General features: G+C 39.3%; 1 protein-coding gene across 9 annotated transcripts in view; it reads left to right on the top strand.

Annotated features, from left to right (window-relative positions):
* The window catches only part of DTNA (dystrobrevin alpha), a 325,085-nt gene extending 302,296 nt beyond the window's left edge, over positions 1 to 22,789 (top strand). For 6 of the 9 annotated variants that reach the window (XM_054694102.1, XM_054694105.1, XM_054694103.1 and 3 more), the window contains 6 exons: positions 8,270 to 8,429; positions 10,244 to 10,333; positions 11,641 to 11,809; positions 14,285 to 14,417; positions 16,236 to 16,284; positions 19,147 to 22,789. In XM_054694102.1, coding sequence (XP_054550077.1) covers positions 8,270 to 8,429; positions 10,244 to 10,333; positions 11,641 to 11,809; positions 14,285 to 14,417; positions 16,236 to 16,253 — 570 coding nt within the window. In that variant the 3' untranslated portion in view covers positions 16,254 to 16,284; positions 19,147 to 22,789. Of the gene's footprint in view, positions 1 to 70; positions 1,241 to 8,269; positions 8,430 to 10,243; positions 10,334 to 11,640; positions 11,810 to 14,284; positions 14,418 to 16,235; positions 16,285 to 19,146 lie in introns of those variants that run through there. The other 3 variants (XM_037508668.2, XM_037508669.2, XM_037508673.2) reach the window with 2 other exon arrangements.
* Positions 22,790 to 23,049: the final 260 nt, after the last annotated feature.

Below are 23,049 nucleotides of genomic sequence, written 5' to 3'. Positions count from 1 at the left end.
TTCACACTGTGTACATGCTCTTATTGGAACCCTGGGTAATCTAACTATTATTGATTCAATCTTTCTGTAGGAAGAAGAACTGAAGCAGGGAGTAAGTTATGTTCCCTACTGCAGGTCTTAACTAACAGTGGAGGGGCCTGCCGTCCTGCTGTTTTTCTCATTGCATTTGCCTCTAATGTATGTTCATGCTTCAGTTTGGAAAGAGAAAAAAAATCATACTAATTTGCTTCCTTTTCAATGTAGTGCTTGAATTGAGATATATAAAATTTAGCAATTTTTTATAACTATTACTACTGTCGGCACCAACAGAAGAACTATTGCATCTTTCAGAAAAGGGAAAAAATTGTAATTTATTGGAAACTTTGAGATGTCCAGGGGTGGGGGGGGTCTCAGTTTCAAACCAATCAAATACCTTTCTGGGTTGTTGATCAGACCCTTCTCTTCATAGAAATATACTGACCACAGTCACTAAAGCTATGGTAGATAAAACCCACAGCACTAGGAAGCTGACTTCAACATCCTCTCATGCTGTGAATATTCAGCAGTTTGCATTTTACTAAAAAGATGTGGAACCTCTTTCTATAAAAATCTGCCAATTACATCTCTTTTCATGGCATAATTGTTATGCCCTGTCCCCTACTGCTCACCCAAATATGCTCAATCTTATGTGAGAAAGGCTGTACTCAGTAACTGTTCACTTCCCACTGTTTAGTTCTTCCCAACAAAATCCCTATGATGGGTTGACAATATCAAGAGAATAGGCAACTTTCAGCCTTTTTTTTTTTAATTACCAAGAACCTTTTTGCTATAGGAATTCCCAGGCCCTTATCTACATCATCTCTGGAAATAGGGGCATTTAATGCTCCAACTGTAGCCGAAATGGACATTCTTGTCTAATCCTGTGGTCAGTCAGAAGCCAGCAGAGGGAGCAGCATACTCAAAAAATAATAATAAACTAGAAGCAAAATAAAAGCAGCTTTAATGTCAAGTGCATGTACTAAGCTGTGTATGACAATATAGTCCACTTGTTAGTCTTATCAAAAAATTTCACATGATTCCCACGGATCAATTAGAACGACAGCCTGTCCAATTTCAACATAACTTTTAATTCTGTATTCTCTTTCCTATTATTCATTGTGTGTGTTTGTGTGTAACGAAGAATGTTTGCAAAATGCTGGACACATTTTTATCCTCAATTCCCATGGTCTGTAAAAAAGGAAAGTGTAAAATCTATATGTATTGTCAGACAATAAAGACAATGTATTACATTAATTTGTACTTTGTGAAAAAAGTTACTTTACTAAAGTCAATTTTTAATAAGAGACAGCGTCCCTGGGTGAAAGACACACATTTGCAGTCTGTATAATTGCCCATAAATGCATACGTGGGGTATTGCTATTGTATCAATACTTGCGACACACTTAGATCATGGTAGAGAAAAATGCCTTGCTGCGGTGCTTCTCTTTGCAAAGTCTCTTTTCTTTCCAGTCTCATATTTAGCATGTGCATAGAAAGGGGAAACAAGGTTTAAATATAACTTTCCTCCTCCTGATGGGGAGAGAGAGGGAGTCATCCAGTCCTCTGTCAGCCTTGCTCTAGCTATTTCCCTCGGAGGCCCCTTCTCTACCATTTGCCAGGCAACACATTCTGGAAAGGTTCAGTGGACCAGGGAATTTATAAACAGACAGATGCAGAGAGCCAAACCATGGCAGCGTTCATAGAAACGTTACTACAGTCACCTTTCCTCCCAGCTCCTCTCCAGGGAGCCACCGGTAGCTGCTGCATCATGGAAAGCCCGCCCACAGCAAGTGCTGCTGCACAGCTACCTAAGGGCCTTTAGGGATGACACCTGAGGTGGGCCCTGCCTTGTCTGGGGGAGAGGGGTGTGGGGGAGGGCCTTGCCTGTTTTACTCACTTCTTTATTTGCTTTTCTACTCAGGTCTTTTTTCATAAAGGACCTGAGGCATTTTGAAACAAAAGACATAAACAATGACTTCACAAAGTAGAAACAGAAAAAGCAAAACTTCAGAAAAAATGCAAATATGCTAATCTTGAGGGACAAGGGTGTTACTCTGTGCTTTCTGACAAGGAGGCACAAAAGGAAAAACTTAATGAGTGGTTTTATCAGTATAGAAATGCCAGTTCTCAGAGGACCAAAATTTCTGTTGGCATAAAATATAAAAAGTTTTCACTCTCAGTTTTATAAAAGGAGTGATTAATAAAATGGACGCATGCACTAGTAGATTTCATGGAACTGATTTCTTACACTGACGATCAGTCAAAATTAAAGGCAAAAACCCCATATGTTTAAGGAAGTTCCACAAGGAAATAAACAAATGCCATCCAAATAAACAGACTTCTTTGGCATAACATGATCTAAGGAGAGAATTTAGAGGCTTTAGTCTGGCATCTGCTTCTAAATTCTGTTTTTATTTCTGAGCTTTTGCCCTCTGGGGACATTATCTTTGTAAAATCAGATTTAAGACACCGCACATAACAAATTGTGCTTGATTTAATAACCTCTACTTGCTTTATCATAAGTCTGTGTGGTTCAATGTATTTTATTATACTGATATAGATAATTCCTACTTATATGTTTCTTGTTAGAAGTAATGCATGAATTTATCCCCCTTGAGGAAAGAACATGAATTTAAAAAAAAAAAAAATAGTGCCTGTAACATAATATGATGATTATGGTATCATGAGCAATAAATTTTTTTTACAAAACTTGAATCGAAATTATCCTAACCTCTTTCTTTTTTTTGTGTATTTTTAAGATTTATGGATGGAACCATAAAAAGAACACTCATAAAAAGTTTAATAATGAAGGCAGCTGGAATGTTATTTCAGTGATGGATGTTTCAGGGTTTCTAGTATGCTTCCACTTCCAAGTACTAAGTTTCAGTCTAAAACCAAGAGTCCTGATTTCAAGTTCAGGAAGACCTCCATAATAATGTTCTTAGAAATAATGACTGGGATTAGCTAGACCTGTTCTCGTCTCTATATATGGGTTGTTGGTCAACTGAGGAAATCATAATCAGTCAGATTCCTACTCTTCCAAACATGTTGCAGGCCAGAAACGACAAACTTTCCCAGTTTAGATTCCACCTCCCCTGCTCATCCTTGCCAGTGTGTGTTCTGCCAAGTAATGAACAACCAAAAGTGAGGGGGTGGGAGTTGGGGTGGGCACTGCACTTCAGAAATAATCAACTACGGTTTAAGGACTAACATCTAGTGTGCAAAAGTATCTTCTCTCCCTCACTCTACCTCTCTCTCTCTCTGTCTTTCTCTCTCTCATCCTTTTTGAAAATTAGTGGTTGGTTCATTAATTCCAGAAAAAGTAAAAATTATTTCTCTACTTAAAAATCTTGGAAGATGACCTCTAGTTGTGGATAAACACTGAGCTCCTTTTATGACTGAGTCCCAATTTATAAATTTGAGGCCCCAATCTGGCTCCAGCCCCTCCCAGTCTTGTTCCTCTCACTGGGCACAGCAAGCCTATGTGAGCCTAGTGGTCAGCTACCCTGGCCTCCACAGCTCTGTGCAGTGCCCTCACGCCTCCCGCTCTACTCATGATATTCTAAGGCCCAGCATGTTCTTCTCTCCAATTAATCCTTCCCCTTTTCAGCCTAGAGATCTCTACTATTTTTTTTTAACTCTTAATTTATAATTTTATTATCCCCAACTAGAGTGGTAACAAAGTGTTTTTGTGAAACATAGTCTTTTACTGATCAGCATCACATATTATAAAGATACATAGAAAATGAAAAAATCTTATTTATTGCACATAGGATACATAATTCAAAGTTGAATATTCACTGGCTGTGATTAAAAGTTTTTTTTAATAAATTTTATTTTTATATTCCCCATACAATTGCAACCCCCCCATTCTGATCCCAATCCCTACCCTCCCGCCCCCCACCTCCCCAAAAGTGTCTCTGTTTCATAGTTTTTTGTTGATTCTGATTTTCACTTTCTTATAGTTATTCATTTTCCTGGTGAGATCTCTACTATTAAGACCCAAGTCAGAGGATGCTTCTGCCTGACAGTCAGAATGCATGGCTTCATCTGTATCCCTACAATATTTTGTACACAAGTTCTTTTAGAAGCCCAAGTGTAGGCATTATCATGGGTAGGATGATAGTCAGTGAATGTGTGTTGGAAGAAAGGATGAAAGAAAGCTGAATGTAGCTAAACACTGATTTGCCTTCTCAGGCTGCTAAGCATAAAAATAAGCCTATTAAACTAGACCTGATTCACAGACAAGCTGAGAGGTGGCGTTTTCAGGCCCAGGGAAGGTTGTATATAGTGCTGCCCACTCCTGTCTCCTGGTGGCCACTCTGCCATGTCTCCGAGGTGCACTGGTTCACTTGGCCCTTTCCTTCATTCCTTCTTTCTGGTGCTGAGTGGAAACCAAAATACTTTCTGGAAAACTCAGAACATTTATGAATCTTTTCAGACCTTTTAAAAATTGATTCAACAGCAGGTTGGGTGAACTCAGCATGGAGTGTAGAAATGAATTTTTCATTTATTCTCTGGGAAGGGAGCTATTTTAAATTTGCCAAGTATGATGTATATTTTCCTTCTCTCATAAATCAGCTCTCTTCTCAGGAATTTTAGATCTATATATTGATCTGCATGGACCATGGCCCCTTAAGTCTTTGCTCCATTAATCAGCAAGTAATTTCCAGGAAAGGATGGTCACAGAGATTATTCACTCTAACTCTTCTGAGTAGTTAGCAACAAGCATGCTTTATGACCAAGCCAGAGGTCATTCTGTAGAGGCTACTACTAACTGTGAAGATGATATCTCCTCATATCCACCCAATGCCAATTAGCAACTGTTCTTTCCTAGTGCCCCTTTAAGAACAGAAAAGAAAGAAGGCCCAAAATGGTGTTCCCAGCAGTAAGCCCTAGGAAGGCACTATGCATCAAACAGGACAATGTCCTGACAAAAAAAAAGACAGGCCGTGATCACCCAGGGAACCACAGTCCTGCCCCCAAAATCTGTGTAAAGACTAGACCTGACTTGGGAATTGCAAGTTGTGAGAAAAATCAACTAACTCCTTTACTTCAGCACAGAATCTTCTACCTACATTCTTCACATAATCAGACTGCTTGAAATTGCACCAATTAGAGATTCATTTAGGAGATGGTAGCTATTAGTCATCCAGACATTGGTGTAATTTAGATTCAGTCAATTGTTTCCCCCTTAACACATAAGTATGGTCAATTATTTTTCTCTTAACAGAGAACCACTAATAGGAGTTTTGAAGACAGGAGGCAGACAGAAAGTAATAGGAGAAGTTGGCTGTGGAGATCAGGCATTCAGTAAGGAGAGGCAGGGCTGGGAATACCTCAGACAGCTAGCAGGAGAGCCCAGTGGATGAGGAGAAACAGGAAGAGCTACCAAGAGGTAAGCTGTTCACATAAGGAAGGTTAAAAAGCCCCCAGATGTAGTGGGGGCTAGAGGGGAGGCAGCCCCATGAGCTGTGTTGGAGAGCCTAGTGGAATATTTATGGTCCCAGAACAGCCATTAACATTGTAAAATGCATAATCCCATATCTGAAATCATGGGCCCAGATATGTTCCAGAATTCAGAATTTTTATGTTATAGAAATGTAATGTAGTTCAGCAGATACCATAAAATAGCTTTCATCAGTTAGGACCAAATTCATTATGAAACAAAATCTCTTGTTCTCTGGATTTCCAAAGTACAGATAAAAGACTATGAATCTGTACTTCTTGTGCTGAACGATAAATAGCCCAAAGGCTCTTCCACCCTCTTGGGCATTCACAAGGCTCCCTGGGACCCAGCAAGGTGGGGTCTCGCCTCATAGGAAGTACTAGGCCCCTGTTCCAGCATCATTCTCTGGTGGGTCCCTGCCCTGGCATGTGCTGGTAAGCCCTTAGATGGCTAAGCCTTGCTACACTTAGTGAAGTATAGATGGGACTGGGTGATGGTTTATCCATTTTATCTCTGCCATTCACTAGCTCAGAAACCTGGGAAAATGCAATTAACCCCTCTGAGTTTGCTCAATAAACTGAGCTGTCAGTTTGCTAATCTGAAAAATGAGACTAGTAATGATACCTCATATGACTTTTAGGAGGATTTAGTGAAGTATTTGGGTTTAAGTGCTTTACAGATTATAAACTACCATTCAAATATAAGCTACTAACATTCCTCGAACTGATTACTAAGAAAATGAAACAAAGCAGTGTATGTAAATGTGCTTTATACAATATGAATTCCATACAAAACAGCTGTATTATTATGGTGAACGTCCTACCACAGAAGAGGATCTGGCTTCCCAGAGTTGAGAGGTAACTCACACCATGTAGCCAAGTATAGCCTATTCTTTCAACCCCTCTGTCCAACTTCCCATCTCCAGCCCTTTCTCCCTACTGTGACCAGTTCCTTGGTAAAGGAAACAATTAAGAAAGGACATGGAGCCCTGCTGAGGGTCCTGCCTTGAAAGTGATACCCAACAGGGGTTGATGGGGGAATTAACCCTCGGGCAGCAAACCAACCTGTGTCACCAGCCACAGCCCACCAAGATCTCTGCAGGCCAGGGCAGGCAGTGCACTGGCTCAGACACTACCCAGCCACTCTGGCTCCATCTCCTGAGAAGTTCTTTTCACCTTTCTGAACATCGTATCCATCCGCAACCACACATTTAGAGTAATGATGTCCACTTCAGTGGGTCATGGAGAGAAGTCAATGAGAATACATGAGAAAAACCTATATGCCTGGGAAAGCACAACTTAACTATGAAGTCATTTATTGTTGACCTAGGAAGCTGGGGATACCCTGGTAGCTCAGAAATAACAGTTCCATGGTAATGAGACTGAGCTACCAAAGTCTGTGGGAAAACCAGATCTATCCTTGATGGGGCTGGGGCAAGCAGGCTACAAAGATCGCGACCGGGCAAAGTTCTCTTCCTTGGGCCTGGACAGACCATTACAAGGTACTGTTGAGAGTGAAAGAGTGCTATCCTCAGCCCGTTGGGCATCACATGAGCTGTTGTCTGTGCTCTGTTCTGTTTTTCTTTGTTTTTAATCCTGGATTTTTCTCAATTTATAGATTTGACTTTTATGTGTGGTCTCAACCCTGGAAAGTTAACAGCATGGCGTTTTACAGGATTGATGTTATGTGCTTTAACTGCAAGCAGCTAAAACCACAGCAAAGATCCAAATGGAATACTCTGGGGCACTGCTGTTAGGGTGCACGTGTAGAGAGAATGAGTTGATGAATCTCTGGGCCTTGCTGTGGGAGTGTCCTTGCTCTCTCTGGTTGGACCCAATAGACTGGAATGAAATTTATGTGAACACCCAATCTGCTGTGAATGCACTTGAGCAGCTCATTGCATTTTCTTACTCATATGTGACTGACTTCCTTTGTTAACTAATTATTAAAATATAGAAAAAGTTCCCAAGGTGTCTCCATGTAGAAACAAAGTCATGAAATTCAACATGTGACAGTCACTGCAGTAGTATTAGTTTTATTCTCCCTTTTTTCTTTACTCATTTTTAAGTCCCACTATTATTACTGTCCTGATATAATACTTTTTCACAGATGAAGAAAAGGATATTTTCTTCAGGAAATAATCACCAAAAATTAGAAAGCAATATTTTCTTATCTCTTCTCTATTTGAGTCCCTGAATCACAGAGTAATTTGACGAAGTCAACTTCCACTAAAAAAAAATTGGGATTAAACAATTTACAGCTCATCTGAGTCTTAATTTGAGATTTTGTATGCTTATTATTGCATGGCATGATTTAAACTGTAAATAATCCTTTAAAGATGATATCAGAGCAAACAGGCTGAAAATTTCACAAGTGCATAAACCACATCCATCCCAAATAGTTTCCTAGTTTACATTTTTAAAATTCTCCTTAATGTCTCTTTATTCTACATAGAACTTCCTTCAAGGAGAGAATTGTAATTATCACCACTTAACATTAGTTTCATTACATAAACACACCTCTCTTTTATTTCAGAATAATGCTGGACTAATATTTTTGCTTTCCATATGCAGCCCAAAGTTCCAACTATATATATATATCATATATATATATAATATATATATATATAAAATAAGTTCCTAAATTACCTGCCCCTTCAACTCAGGTTTAGAATTAGCTTCTCAAATTTCCTCCTGCTGCAGAATTTCATTGTCAATGTTTTTAACATTTGACTGAGGCCTTAGGGATGGCATTTGACTTTTGGGGAGGAAAACAAATTAACGACTTGCATTGTCTCTCCAGACCCAGGGGGCAAGTTCCCCTCGCTCCTCCCCCAGCCACACCATCAGCAGGCCCATCCCCATGCCCGTGCGGTCTGCATCTACCTGCTCCACCCCGACTCACACGCCTCAGGATTCTCTCACAGGGGTCGGGGGAGATGTACAAGAGGCATTTGCACAAAGTAAGTGGTTTTATTTTGTTGTGTTCTGCTTTTACATGGCAAATAAGTCACCAAGGTCTATTGAGGGATCCAGTCAGAGTCATCAGAACCTCACCATGAGTGTTCCAAGGTCTTCCTGAGAGGTGTTTTACAAACTCCCACTAAAATGTTCTCACTTCACCCTCTCACCTTCCTTTGACTTCTATGCCAGCCCCCATTGTTGTGGATCTTTGCTCATTAAGAGAAGGGAATCCTTTCACTAATATCCCAGGAAATTTTATAAATGGAATCTATTTTAAAATTCTGAATGATCTTATGTCCTGCTTTCTTCTCTTTACATTAAAGCAAATTTAAGATTGGGAGTAAGCAATCCCAGCTCTTTAGCCATGAGGTGACCAAGAAGGAGATAATCACTCTCTGCAGAGCTGAATCATTGCCTCTGTAGTTACCTCTGTGAACTCCATGGTTAATGGAGGTGCCCAGAGAGATACCAAGTGACAAACAGCGCTCTCCCACAACTGCCTCTTTAATTACCACACTGCCAGGGTCATTTAGAAATATTTTAACACCTTTTAAAACTTTCTTACCTATCACTTTTTAAAATGTATAGAAAATTAGAAAAAGATTCCTCCTGCAGACCCTCATTCCTAGTACACACTATTAATGGCTTGATCCTTATCAACTTTGTGCTTAAATAGATAGATATGTAAGTGTATATATATAAGCATGTATATGTATACTCTTTTTCTATAAACACATACTCTTTATTTACACATAATCAGTCAATAGTGTTTTGGCCCTCAATTTTTCTTTAAATTAGAAACCCATCATGAACTTTCTTCCAAGTCCTCAGATACAAATCTAAGGAAAAGAGAAATAGATGACTGCGCTTTTAAGGCTAAAGAAAAGTCAAAAGACCAAAGAGAGACGCAAGGAAATCATTTCTAAAATAGGTCGCAATCAGTTTCGTAATTAGGGATGAAATACAAACTGCTAATAAAGCTATGAAAAGATGTTCAACATCACAAATAATTGTAGCAATACAAATTTTAGTAAGTATTACCTTTGACCTTTTGCCTAATAGATTAAAAAGATGTTTTTAACATCAGTAATACTCAGGGATAGCAAGAGTGTAAGAGAATAGACCTTCTCATCCAGGTGTATGGTAATAAAACCTCAATACATTTAAAGGGAGAGAATGTTGTTACTCGTAAGGAAAAGGGGAAGACCTGTAATAGCTTTCTCTTCCAAATAACTTTAAAAAAATTTTAGAGAAAAATGTCCTTTCCCTAAATAATGTTTTGAAGATATTTACAGTATTTTAGATCAATTTGGGCTTTCTGCTATAATTAGTGTTTTCATCTACTTTTTTTAATTTTCATATCTCTATTATTTTACTAAGTATGATTTTCTGAGAAAGGACAGAATAAAATGTGGCCTATCAGAAGCTCCCAGCTCATGAAGAGCTCATGCTACATAGATTCCTCTGTAAATCCTCTATTTGGAAACTATATGGTGACTAGTCCTCTGTACACACTCTACCCCACTCCTATGTGCGGTCAGCAAATGTCCATTTATCCTTTAATGTGCCTGAAATATCAATAATCTTTCTCTACCAAAAACAAATATGGTCTACTCCAATTCAAGATAAATAAATATCCTACAAGGTGCTAATACAATACCAGCCCTCCATCTCAACAACAAAGCAAGAATCCTCCCCCTTCCTGCACTCTGGAGACATTCTGTGCCCATGTTTCCCACTCCCTAGTGGTTCTATCAGAGAGAGAAAACTGGAAGTTTTTATATTTTTAATTATTATTTCTTCTTCAATTAAGGTTCAAGAAGAAATTTAAGGAATGACTTACTAGTCGCAGCAGATTCCATCACTAACACCATGTCCTCTCTCGTGAAAGAGCTGAACTCAGGTGTGTCCAGGGGCCCCTCTCATTTGTCTGCTGGCCATCACAGAAGGACACATAAATTCTAGGAGCTTCAGTTATAGACCTGTTCGTTGTTGAATATGAAAAGTTCTTTTAAATATATATGTCATATTTTGAAAGATAAACTCATGCCATTCACAGCAACATGGATGGAGCTGGAAGGGATCATGCTCAGTGAAATAAGCCTGAAAGAAAAAGAAAAATATCGGATGGTTTCACTTACAGGAGGAATGTAGAGGAAACAAATAAGGGATGGGGGGGAGTAATTATAATAAATTAAAAATCAGAATCAGCAGGCAACTATAAATCAGAGAAATTGTGCAGGGAAGGAGGAGGGAGAAGGATCAAAACAGGTGGGAAGAGCACAAGGGACTATGGTGATGGTGCACTGGTGAATAGGTGGTGGGAATCTCATGGGGACTGCACCTGAGAGGAGAAAGCATACATTGTATAAAAATGAAGAATGATATAAAATATGTATAAAACAAATTTTAAAATAAATACATATATATATTGGTAGTTTAGTGATTGCTGTAAATATTCATGTCAATTTACATTAAAAATTTAATATTTAAAAATATATATGTGATATTTTCATAGTAAATTCACAATTTTTAGTAAGGTTTATATTTTGCTAATTATACTATGAATACATGCTTAATGCAGAAAGTTTGAAAATGAAGAATAAAGATCCAATATTAAAACAAAAATATGGATTTAAATTTTTTAAACCTCTATAATAAGAATTAAAGTAACAAAAATTGTTGCTGTTACTAAGTTTATCCAATAGGATAAAAATGAAAGTAGTTAATGCATGAAAGGCATGTTCCTACTGCCCTAGCAAACAATGACTAAAAAAGTTATTCCTATTCTGGAAGTCTCAGGTACTATCAGTTTATACTCTTATAATGCTTTGATATATTAAGCAAATTAATATTTTAAGTTCATATTTCCTAACTTAAAGTAATAGGAAACAAAAGTAACAGTTCCAGTGAAGATTTTTATAAAGGGGAGAAAAGAAGTCTTAAGGAATTGTTAATTACTAAGTCACAAAAATTCTTTATAACAATACCAGGAAAAAAAAGAAACTGCTGTATACCCAATGATTTTATAGTAATTCTAGTCAGCGTCAATTCCTATTTTGAGAAAAGTAAACCCTCACTGACTTACGCCCAATAACTGCTTAGTGCTTTATGTAGCATGGGTCGATTTATGTCATATAAGCCTTGTCTTTTATTAGCTGTTCAAGAAACATCCAACAAGTCACTCTTTCTTTCAATTGTTCCTAGTAGAGGTGGGAAGTGAAGCCGAGAGTAACGTGGATTCTGAATATGCCCGGACTCAGTTTGAGGATCTAGTTCCATCACCAACCTCTGAAAAGGCTTTTCTAGCACAAATCCACGCCCGAAAACCCGGATATATGCACAGTGGCGCTGCCCCGAGCACCATGCGTGGTGAAGTGTGAGTAGCTACTGCTTGGGGGTATTTTCTCAGTAACAGAAACTCCAAGGGGTCATGAGAAAGTAAAAACACGCTTGCTTCATTTATTTTGTATAGGGATGATGCAGTTTTCTCCATCCATGTGTGCTCCCCCTCACAATTGTCAGACTATCAACAGCATAAACCAATCAATGCTTATTGACTCACCAAAGTACAGTGCTAGCTTTGTGCAAAATAGCATTAAAAAGTGGCTCCCAGACTTCTAGAACTCGTGGACTAGTTCAAGAGTTAAGTCATCCTGCCACCTGAGGACCCTGTGATGTCCAAATGGGTGTGGGCACTTGGAATTAAAATAAATGTATAAAAGCTAATTATAAAGAAATCTAATTTGGTTGATTTGTTTTGAATTATCAGATGATTTCTTTTTTTTTTTTTTTTTATAGAGGCATGTTTTTTATTTATTTATTTGTTTGTTTGTTTGTTTATACAAGCACTGGGTACAGTCAGAAGCGCAGGAGGGTGAGAGAATTCACCAGAGCCAGAGCGGGGAGCAGAGCAGGCAGAAGGACTGAAGTACACTGCTAAGGGGAGCAGCGGGCGGCAGGAGAGGTCTGCGCGCCATGTGGGACCCTCCTCCAGCGGCCGGAGAGCAGCCGGGGATCGAACCGGCGCCGCAGAGGCCGCGGGCAGCTTCGCAACCCAGCGCTCAACCGCTGCGCCACCGGGGAGGCCCTGGTTGATTTGTTTTGAATATGTATGAATCTGAACCTGAAAAAATATGTTTTGCAAAGGTTTTCATCCAAGTAGGCTTCTGTCATTTGACAGAAGCCAGCAGCATCGGTGACATCCCTAGTAGATTTTCTGAAGACCTAAAGAAGAAACTAGCCAGAGGGCTTTCTGTGTTTTGGGTCTCAACCCAAACAGTGAGCAAAAGACCATAATAATGGGTAATTATAACTAGACATGGTTTGAAAAGCATCTATGAAAAAGAAGAGCATAAGATCAAAACAAAAGTTATAATGCAGTTTGCTTCCTCTTTTAATCTTAGTTTGCTTTCTTTTGCTTCCCTTTATAATTTAGAATTCAGTGATTTATGATTCAGAACAATGAGTTATTTGTGAGTTAATTGTCATCAATTTAGTCTGGCGCAAACATTTATTTGATATTTTTATAATTAAGCATTTACATGGTAGTTTTCTGAAAGTTTCTTGTTCCATTCCTAAGATCCTAGATTATGGGTAAAGCTACCCACTCTGCCCTCCTGGTGTGCCAGGGCCAGCACCAGCTACCAACCTGGCTGCAGGAATTGGGGAGAAAACATCCACATCGTGCTCACTGACTTACTTAGGATGGCCCCAGACCTCTAAAAATAGCCAGAACATGTAGTAGAGATATAAATAAACATGAACAATGACTTTTAAGTTCCAACCCAAAAACTTGTACTTGAAAACACCATGCTACCTAAACATGTACTGTGTGTATCCTGAGAATATTTCAGTCATATGATTTAGAAAGTGCATTTATGTTTGGTCCACAAGGAGATTTATATATACTGGGATGGGCAGCTAGAGATAGAGTCGCACATAGTGAATGAGGTCATTCTTATCTGTCTGCTTCATAGTGGAATTAGACAATTTAAATGGATTTTTTAGATTCAGAGCTAATATAAACTTTTAAGGTCAAGAGCTGTGGATTAAAAGTATTAATGTTCCTGACATCAATTAGGGGATATTTTGAGGCTTGCTTTTACTATAAAAATAAAGCCTGCAGTTACGGGTGCCTGTATGCACATAACTCAAGGATGAATTATGAACGCATGTCTCGATAGTTATTTCACTAGAGGGCTCACTTTCCTTATAGAAAATGTTTTTGGTTTCCACTTAAAAAAAAAAAAAAAAGCCCCCAGATTTGGGAAACTATATCCTTTCAAAAGTCAAGCCTGCCTTTTTTAAGATTCAACATTTAAAGGGCAACCCTAGATGACCAGTGAGCACCAGCCATAGAAAAATTGCTCATGAGACGACTTCTCCACCCCTACATCTTTTAAAGCTTTTTGTTAGCTATAAGAAGACTGGATAGAAATAAATAAATGAATTGGAAGACTGAATAGATGTGCCAATAAATTAGAGCTCACACATGAATTCCGCTCATACTTACTTTTTAAGATTTGCCCTTGGGGCTTCCTTGGTGGTGCAAGGGGTTAAGACGCTATGAAGCAAACTGCAGCCACTTCAGCACAAGTCCAATCCCCAGCCAGGGAGCAACCTACATGGCACAGCAGACCTCTCCTCACACCCCGCTGCTCTCCTCAGCAGTGTATTTCAGTCAACCTGTTCTGCTCCCCACTCTTTCTCACCGCCCACACCTCTCACCTGAGAGAATCCTCTCATCCCTCGCACCTCTGGCCTGTACCCCCGTTCTTATATGCATAAATAAATAAATCTTTAATAAAAAAAAGAGATTTGCCCCTGAACAACATCTGTGGTTTATTCCCAGTGTTACAGAAGATGGGGACCCCTATGTGCAGCCAGAGGAAGAGAACTATGAGGACGACTCGGTCAGGCAGCTGGAGAATGAGCTCAAGATGGAAGAATACCTGAAACAGAAGCTGCAGGATGAGGCCTATCAGGTACAGGAGCCAGCCCCACACCAACCAGCCTCCCACTGCTGCCTCTGCCCCTTGGTGGCTGGGTCCTTTACATTTCTCAAAACATTGTGTCCTCTCCTTCTCCCCACCCTCCCTCTCCAGGATATTCTGACAGTATTCCTTAGGCCATGCTTTCTAGTAAAAATTTTAAATATGTTTTAGAGCTGTTGATTTGGAAGGTGAAAAGAGGCCTTCTCACATTAACAGAAACCTGGGGACTCATGGCCATGTTTCTCTAGAATCATTAAGAAAGATGCTTTTCCTTAGAGATTAAAAAAAGAGATACAGATAACTGGGCACAGGGAAGTAAATTACCATAAACGTTATATCCTTGAACCATTTGACCTCCGTCTCCCTCACTTTCCACCTTATGTCAGATGCAAATAAATAGGAGTGATAAACATACACAAGAAATGGGGGAGGGGTACTATATACCCCATGTTCATCAGAGTGCACATGAACAGATTAACATATTTACTGGAGGATAATCCATCTGAGAATTTACTGAGCATAACACATGCAGTTAGGAGTAAATGTAATTAGTAACTAGTCCTTAAGAGGATGCATTTTCTGCATAGAGATTGTTCTACTCCCATATGTTTCCTCTTGTCTGTTTCTCTTTTCTGTGTTTTGTTGGGGCTCTGGGAGTTTCAAAGTTGTCTACCAGAATGAGACCTGCTGCTTCCCAGGACCCACTGGGTAGTTTTATCACATCAGACTTTCTGTCCAATGGCCAGACAAGTTTTTTCCACATCCTGAGGTCAGCAGTGGCCCTCTATTGCTGTATTTGTGAAGGAAGTAGAAGCAGAGAGAATAAATTATCTTCTACTTCTCATTAACTTTTGAAAGATTTTCCCAAGGAGAACGTGGCAACAAGGAAATTGGAGCCCACCAGCCCCACCCCAACAACATGACATAAAAGTTTTGTCTCTGAATGTTCCATGAGCATTTTTATTTAACAGCCCATATTTCAGAAGCAACTGAAAATGTTGGCCCAGTCATACAAGAATGAAAAACAACAACAACAAAGCAGTACTCTATACAGAAAGCCAAGCTTTGACTCTCAAAGTCTCAGTTCTGCAGTGCAGACCCAGGGAGCACCCTTTTCTTTGCAATTTCTATGGCCAGCCCACAGTCCACGAAAGAAATTAGCTTGGAATGAAGCAGCCAGGGTGTCTGGGAACTGCTAGGGGTAACCTTCCTCCATGAATCCCTCTTGATTCTCCTGATGGAGGGAAGGAGATGCAGTTAGTAATCAGTGCTGTGGTACATGCTGTTAGACCTCTCTCTTTGAGCTCATATCAGTTTCTGTATTTTGGTGACAATAGTAACTAAAATTCCAATTTATTTTCTTTTTAAGGGAACCAGTCATTCCATATGAAATATTAGGTTTTTATTTATTTTAATGAATTTGAAATTTAACTTGCTATGAGTCAAAGGAAAGTCTATTAGTAGCTTAAGATCCTATTGAAGTTTTTATTACCTCTGGTAAATCTGTAGCTCTTCCTCTCCTTCCTTTTCCATGCCCAGTCTCTTCTAGGGGAGAATAAAGAGAAGGACTAGGAGTAAATAACAGGCCTGTGTGTCCCCACTCAAGACATAGGCCCTGGAGAAGTTTGAAGTGGTTTTTCTTGAAAGCTCTGTGAGCTTGAGGTTGTTTGATGGATAAGACCGCTACTTTCGTCCATTGGACTCTTATTTTCTGTCTTCTGCATGGCTTCCAACCACTCATTCACCAGCTTGACTGCATCACAGACTTGACATGTCACCTTTCTTGTTTGTGTCCTTTGTCACCCACAGGTCAGCTTGCAAGGTTGAATACAATATCCTTTTATCACTCTCCTCTCAAGTAAGTACCCTCTTATTTAAGAGGAAATGTGGCCACTGTACACTGAATTCTGATAACTTGATGCCTAAATTCACAATCACTCTCTCTTAGGTGTTTGTGTGTGATGAAATATCTCCTTCCCTTCTGATATCAAAAAATCATTCTGGTTTATGAACCTTTCATTCTAGTCCAGTGGAGATTTGGCAGACAATTGTGGGAGTTGAGTTTTGACTCTACTAATTAGGGAAATTGAGACAGAAACTTCTATAGCACTGGCAGTGCCCCAGAAATCTTCTGCAGCTATGAAATGACACCAGTCCAAGTAGCATCCAAGTTTGCAGCCTTTCTAGTACAAGAGAAAGAAAAGTCCAAGCTTGCTCAGCACTTCTGGTATGGGTTACCCCTATACTCAGGGGAAAAGATTAAATGTGTGTGCCTTCACAAGTAAAAGCACAAATCACATATTGTTAAAGAAAAAAAGAATCAATACAATAAATTTTCCAATAGAGGAAAATTTTCTATAGTTTTATATCTTTGGAATAACTGATTCAAATCCACTATGAAATTCAGCAAGATATAAATTAATGTAAAATACCACGTATGTAGCATATGATCCACTCCTCCAAGGATCTACCTAAATAGGTGGAAATTCCTTTGGCTAACAGGATCACTGAGGCCTAGGCTCCCAACTCTAATAGACCCAATTTTGAATAAGAGTTTCGCCAATCCTAGCAGCATAAACCTGAACAAATTATTAAACTCTATGAGTCTCCATTCCCTCTAGAACATCTGTCATAATACCTACCTCACAGAGGAGTAGTCTTCACCCATGACAACAGTTGTCCTCTTTACTCTGTAAAGAGCCTATAGTGGCAGATATGCTATAGTTTTACCATGAACACATACATGTCTGGCACTATGCTTAGTGCTTGACAAGCAACTCAAACCTGGCAGCTGCTGTAATTATTTTGTAAGTATATGAGAAGACTTCATCCCCTCTAAGACTCAGAACTAGCTTGCTCTATTTTTATAAATAATGCTAGGACTCAACTGTATGCAGTGACTTGACAAGCCTTCAGCTGCACTGACCCATAAGTCTAGATGGCTTCTGTGGCTGTCCGGATGTCCCCCCATTACAGTTAAAGATGATACACTTCTCAGTCATTTGGCTGCACAAGCCTATGGACTTGACTACTTTATACATAGTCTTTCCCAATCATGGAATCCTGTAGGTCTATAGTCTTGATAGCAAACTCGATCATGGCTACTACATTTAAAAAAGGAAAATATAGCTCCTCCTGCCTCAATCATCAGGTTAACACTAAGTAAAAATCATGTCATATTTACTATTATGAAATAGATTGGGCAGGGAGGTTCTTTTGGTGTGAAAAGAAGCACCTTATTGACCATATCCTCGTCTCCCTTCCTTGGAGTGAAGCATGCTATACCACATGCTCTCTTGATTGATTACGTCTAGGACAAAAAAGTTCCCAGGAGCTGCTTCTAAAAATATTTACTCTAGTTATAACAAACGCTGCCCCAAAGGAGCAAGCCTTTTCCTTTCATAGATTTTCTTTTCTTTAGCTTCAGCAACTTGGTCATTTTTGTTCTGCATTAATTATTTTTGTTCTGCATTAATTATTAATTAATTATTATTATTTAGACATTGGTAGCTAGTTCTTAGGAAAATAGAATTTTTTAAAGTCTAAAAAGATGTCCTTCACATATACCCTGATAAAAAGTAGCATTTGTTCTTGTACATATGTCCCAAAGCTTTCAATGCTCTTAAAATTCTTAGACCATTTTTAAAATCTTTTGATGTAATTATGACAATGGAGAATTGAGACAGTTGTGGTCTCTGCCATTTACTGTATGGTGTGCCTAGCCAGCTGGTGTTCCTCAGGACCCTAAATGTGAACCAGTCTGTCACTATTTCAGCAAACGAGGCAAAATTTATTAAAAACCTGATAGAACCATTAGAACACTGCAGAAGCTAGTGGTTTTTTCATCTTTGCATCTAATTTTATCCCACTGTAATTTTTCTTAATACAGCCAAGAAATAAAGATGAAGTTTTACAACTGTTAATACTATTAAAATGTATTTGTTTGGACTTTCTGACACTGCTGCAAGACCAGATATTATCCCAAAATATATGCCTCTCTTACCCAAGGGTTCTGAAGCCAACTTCACCAGTTCCAGGTCATTTAGGCATCTACAGGGCAAGGTCATGCAGGAGGGACAAAGGGGGGAACACCAGGGACTTGGTGAACTTAGCCTCTGCTCATAAAAGGGGTTTAGACCATTTGAAGATAAATATGCATTTATCAGCACACTAACAAAAGTACCAGAGCAAGACGTAGTTAATGCTTTTCAGCTGCCACTTTTGATGAAACAGAATATGTCATGGCTAGCTCTCAGCATCTACAAAAACTCTGTTTTGGTCCATTCAAATCCTGGATTTAGCCCTTCCCCATCCCTCTGGCCACATGGTATACCACTTTCCTTGGCCAGCCACATACTAACTTCATAAAATTAAGGCATTGGATGTTCGAAAGTAATTTTTTTTTAAATTAGCATGATATTCTGGTGATGAATTAGGTTAGATGCCTTAGGTACACATAAAGCAAGAGTCTGGACAGGGAAGATTTCTGTCCTCTCTTCAACAAGGTACAAAGGCACATGATGTCATGATGTTCCAGAACATTTTGTTCTTCCTGATTATCACAGTAAGGGGGGATTGGGGGAGGGGGAGAGAGAGAGAGAGAGAGAGAGAGAGAACGAATTGTGTATTGGGGGTGAGGAGGGGCTCATCAAAGCTCATAACCCTAATTTAGAGAACAGTTTTCATCTTAAAAAAAAAATGACACATTCCTTATTCCCAGGCAAACTATAGTCAGACAGATGATGAAAGTAACATGAAAGCTGGTGATGAAGGAGAGAGCTGCACCCACCCACTCAGAGGAGAAGACACAGCCTGGCAGCAACCTCATCGGACAGAGGAGCCACCACACGCAGCAGCTCCTGATAGACCCCACCCCTAAAGATGTGCTCTGCTGACTGTAGTGCAGCTAACTTTTTGTTCTAAAATTTATAGTTCATAGGTATGTGTTTTCAGAAGGAAAAAAAAGAGACTTCTCTTCCAAGATAACTTATCAGTTGCATCTCCTATAACATGGCTCATCCCTGGTTAAAACAAAATAAAACCACACAGGCTGAACGCCCATGCTGCTGCGACTCATGATGGCAGTATTAACAAGCATTGTAAACCTTTGCACATGATATTGAACCTGTTCAGTTTACAACAACAATATTAATACTGTTTATAGCTAGAAGTTTGATTTCTGAATTCTTTGAGATTTTAGCAAAACAGTTTATTATACACTGTACATTTTTTTTCCACAGCAATTGGGAAAAAACAACCACTTGCAATTATTCACTAACCCTGGAGGATTTGTTTCCTGAGTATACAAACTCAGAGCCCAGAAGCCAAGAACAGCCTTGGCCTGAAGGTTCTGCAGTTGTCTCCAAGTCTCTTGGGAGTAGTGACTTGGAGCAATCACACCAGGATAACCCAGTCTTGGGGCTTCTTTCCAACTTGGGGTTGTTTTCTTTCAAGATACTCTGATGAATCAGCCATAGAATTTAGTGTAAATATTTTTTCCAAATAGATATCATATTCAAAAAAGGCAACATTCAAATTATATAGAATCTAGTTTTTAAAATCAGCACAGATCTTCTTAAAAACTGTGAACTATGTTTTGAAATACTCGTTACTAAAGCTGTTTATAAACCACAGGTGCCATAAGATCCCCAAATGGACTAAAGTTATCTATGCTCTTCCATGGTCTTGTTCCTCTTGTTTTAGCTTTAGGGAGCATGTCTCTAACAGCACTGCTCATTCACAAGTTCCCCTATCAGGTTGTTTGGAGGCCTTCAGCTTTAAATGTACAGGCTTAAAGTGCGCTTGCAAACGTTCACTCTCCTTTTCTTTCTGAATGTTTATTGCCTTAGCTGGCTACCTGGTGTTCTGCATGCAGCCTTCTGTGGTCATGTGCGAGGAAACAGGTCTTCTAAACTGACTTGGGATTTTGCACTTAGGGAAAAGCCAATGTGCAAAAGAACTGTCAAGGAAGGGAGAATGAAAGACTGTTGATGGTCCTTTACCAGAGTTTTCTTTGGGGCGTGCTGAGGACCTCCTTAGGGATTCTGGCAAAATGAAAAAAAATCATCTATTTGTTTCAAAATTTGGTGAAATGAAGTCTGCAACATTGTAATACATTATTCTTAAATTGGTAGCATCTCTGGAATTCCTGTTTCTCCTTTAAAAGAAAGAAGAGAACATTATTTTCGAACAGTGGTTCTCACAGGGTATTCCTTGGAGCAGCAGCATTTGCATCACTTGAGAATTTACTAGAAATGCAAACTCTTAGGTTCCAACTCAGGCCTATGGAATCATAAACTCAGGGTGGGGTCCAGCTATCTGTGTTTTAATAAACCCACCAAGTGATTCTGATGCATGTTAAAGGTTGAGAACCACTGCTTTAGCATTAAATTGCAACTTAAAAACTCTGGAAAGGCCTTATTCAGAATAAGCAAGAACGATTTTGTGTCCACCTCAAAGCTTCAGCAATTCGATTTTGCTTCCAGGGCCAGCAATATCCTTCTCCTACCCCACCTAGCTCGTAGTTGTTGGGTCCCCAACAAAGAATAGACATCCTGACATCTTCAAGATCCATCTTCAGGAGGCTTTAAGATGTCTGGGTCTCTGCATTTAATCAGAAATCATCTCAGCTGCTCTTTGGAACAAAATCACTTGCCTTGGGCATGATGAATCTCTTGATTGGCATTCGTTAGGAGCCCATTCTGTCCACTGATGTATTTAATCATACTTCCCTCCAGAGAACCAGCCTGATAAATGTCCCTGAGAGCAGGCTGATACCAAAGTGGCACAACTGCACAGTGCTCAGATTTCTTTGCACCAGATGGATTTTATTGCGGGTTTGGTTGGTGTATCTTAATATTCATCTCCTCTCCACTGCCCATCCTCTGTGAAACCACACATCTCTAGTTGGAGCAGGTGGCCACTTGTGCCTCATACTCAGTACTTAAAATCACCAACACCCCAGCTACCTACATTACTGTTGGCTCTAAATCATAGCCAGATAGTTCTTGAACTCGGAACTCTGGCCCTGTAAATGGCATTCAGCCAGTGACTGGACAGAGCTGACGTAAGTTGTCACTTGTGTTTCTTCATTGAAATGTTTGTCTAAGGTTTGAACTGTTTTGCTGATAACCTCCCTGGTCGTAGCTTTCATTGCCAACTTCATCACAAGGTTGTTGATACCATCCTACAAAGCCATTGCAAGGACTCTGGAAACTGCTGCCAATGACCAGTTCCTGACTAACCAGCCACCTTTTCTTTCTCTTAGCTCCACGTCAGCACTGAGACCAGACTCAAGCACCCCTGTCGTGTAACCGAGACAAAATGGCGTGTGTTGTTTTGGGGTTTTGTGTTTTTTGGTGGGTTTCTTTCCTTGGCTCTCCAAATTTACTTTTGGGACCTGTTCTAAGTACTTTTGGGACCAGCAGGTTTCACCTGTCCTGTCCATCAAATAACATTTATCTTTCACAAGGGGTGTTTCTTTCTTGTTCCACAGAGAATTGCACATCCATCTCCATCAGAAATGATGGTCTATTAATGAGCACTGGTCTAACACAGCCAACCGTCTTCCACAGCACCATGTCAATGGAGGGAGGGAGGAGGGTGAAGCCCATTGTATGGGAATCAGGAATCAGTTGTGGTTGGTCAGGACGGAAGTCGGGGTAAGTTTGGTTGGTCAGAGGGAGATGTGCCGGAGATTGTGAAAAATGGATTCTTGAGTGATCTACTATAAGGCAGGGAAGGTTCATTTGTAAGTAGTAATGTGAACTGAATTGCATAAGAGTGTGGCCTTTGTTGTGATATACTATGTATTTTCTTCTATGCATGAACCAAACTGTTGCATCATAATTTAGCACTGATGTCTGCTTTTATTTTGATCATCTTCATCCACCCTTATTAGTTCGTGGCTGTTAACTGTAGATAGACCTTGTAAATACAGCAACCTACAGTTGCTGCAGTCACCTTGGTTTGATTCCACACTGGGAGCCACAAATAAGAACTCCACTGTGTCCTCAGAAGAAAGGGCATTTTTACTTTTGAACCAAAAAGAGAAATAAAACAGAATCACTACATCTTGAAGTTAATTAACTGTAAGACATTTTTAATTATGACTACTGCAGTTTGACACCATTTGAAATAACCAATTCAGAGACACTAAAGAGTTCACAATATTCATTGGTATTGTAACAAAACTACTATTGTATGGGTTTTTTGTATTGCTGTTAAGTATTGTTTTGTGTGTGTGTGTGTGTGTGTTGGAACCTCCTGGGGACATGTTATATTTTGAAGTGATTAAACTATTTAATTGTGTGTCTATATTTTGGAATGGAATTATTTCTTCATTAAAAATGTTTTTAAAAACACTATATCTTCTGTATTTTATTCCTTGTTTCAATGATTTTTTCCTAAAGCAACCTGGAGTCCTTCTACTAAAGAAAACTGTATTTCCAGCGTGAAAAAAAACCAGGGAGTTGGATATTAAGCAACTGCAGCAAAATATCTGAACTTTTCATGTCTTAGGAGACATGATTTTTTTTAATGAGATACTATTCTGTTGTTCATGGAAAGCCTTGTTATTATCAAATGGGGGTGAGTTTGTGAATGCTAATAACTAACATATTTA

The sequence above is a fragment of the Talpa occidentalis genome, unplaced genomic scaffold, assembly GCF_014898055.3.
Source record: "Talpa occidentalis isolate TD23 unplaced genomic scaffold, MPIMG_talOcc4v2.1 talOcc4.13, whole genome shotgun sequence".
Taxonomy (NCBI): Eukaryota; Metazoa; Chordata; class Mammalia; order Eulipotyphla; family Talpidae; genus Talpa; species Talpa occidentalis.
This window is presented reverse-complemented; position numbering and strand designations above follow the sequence as displayed.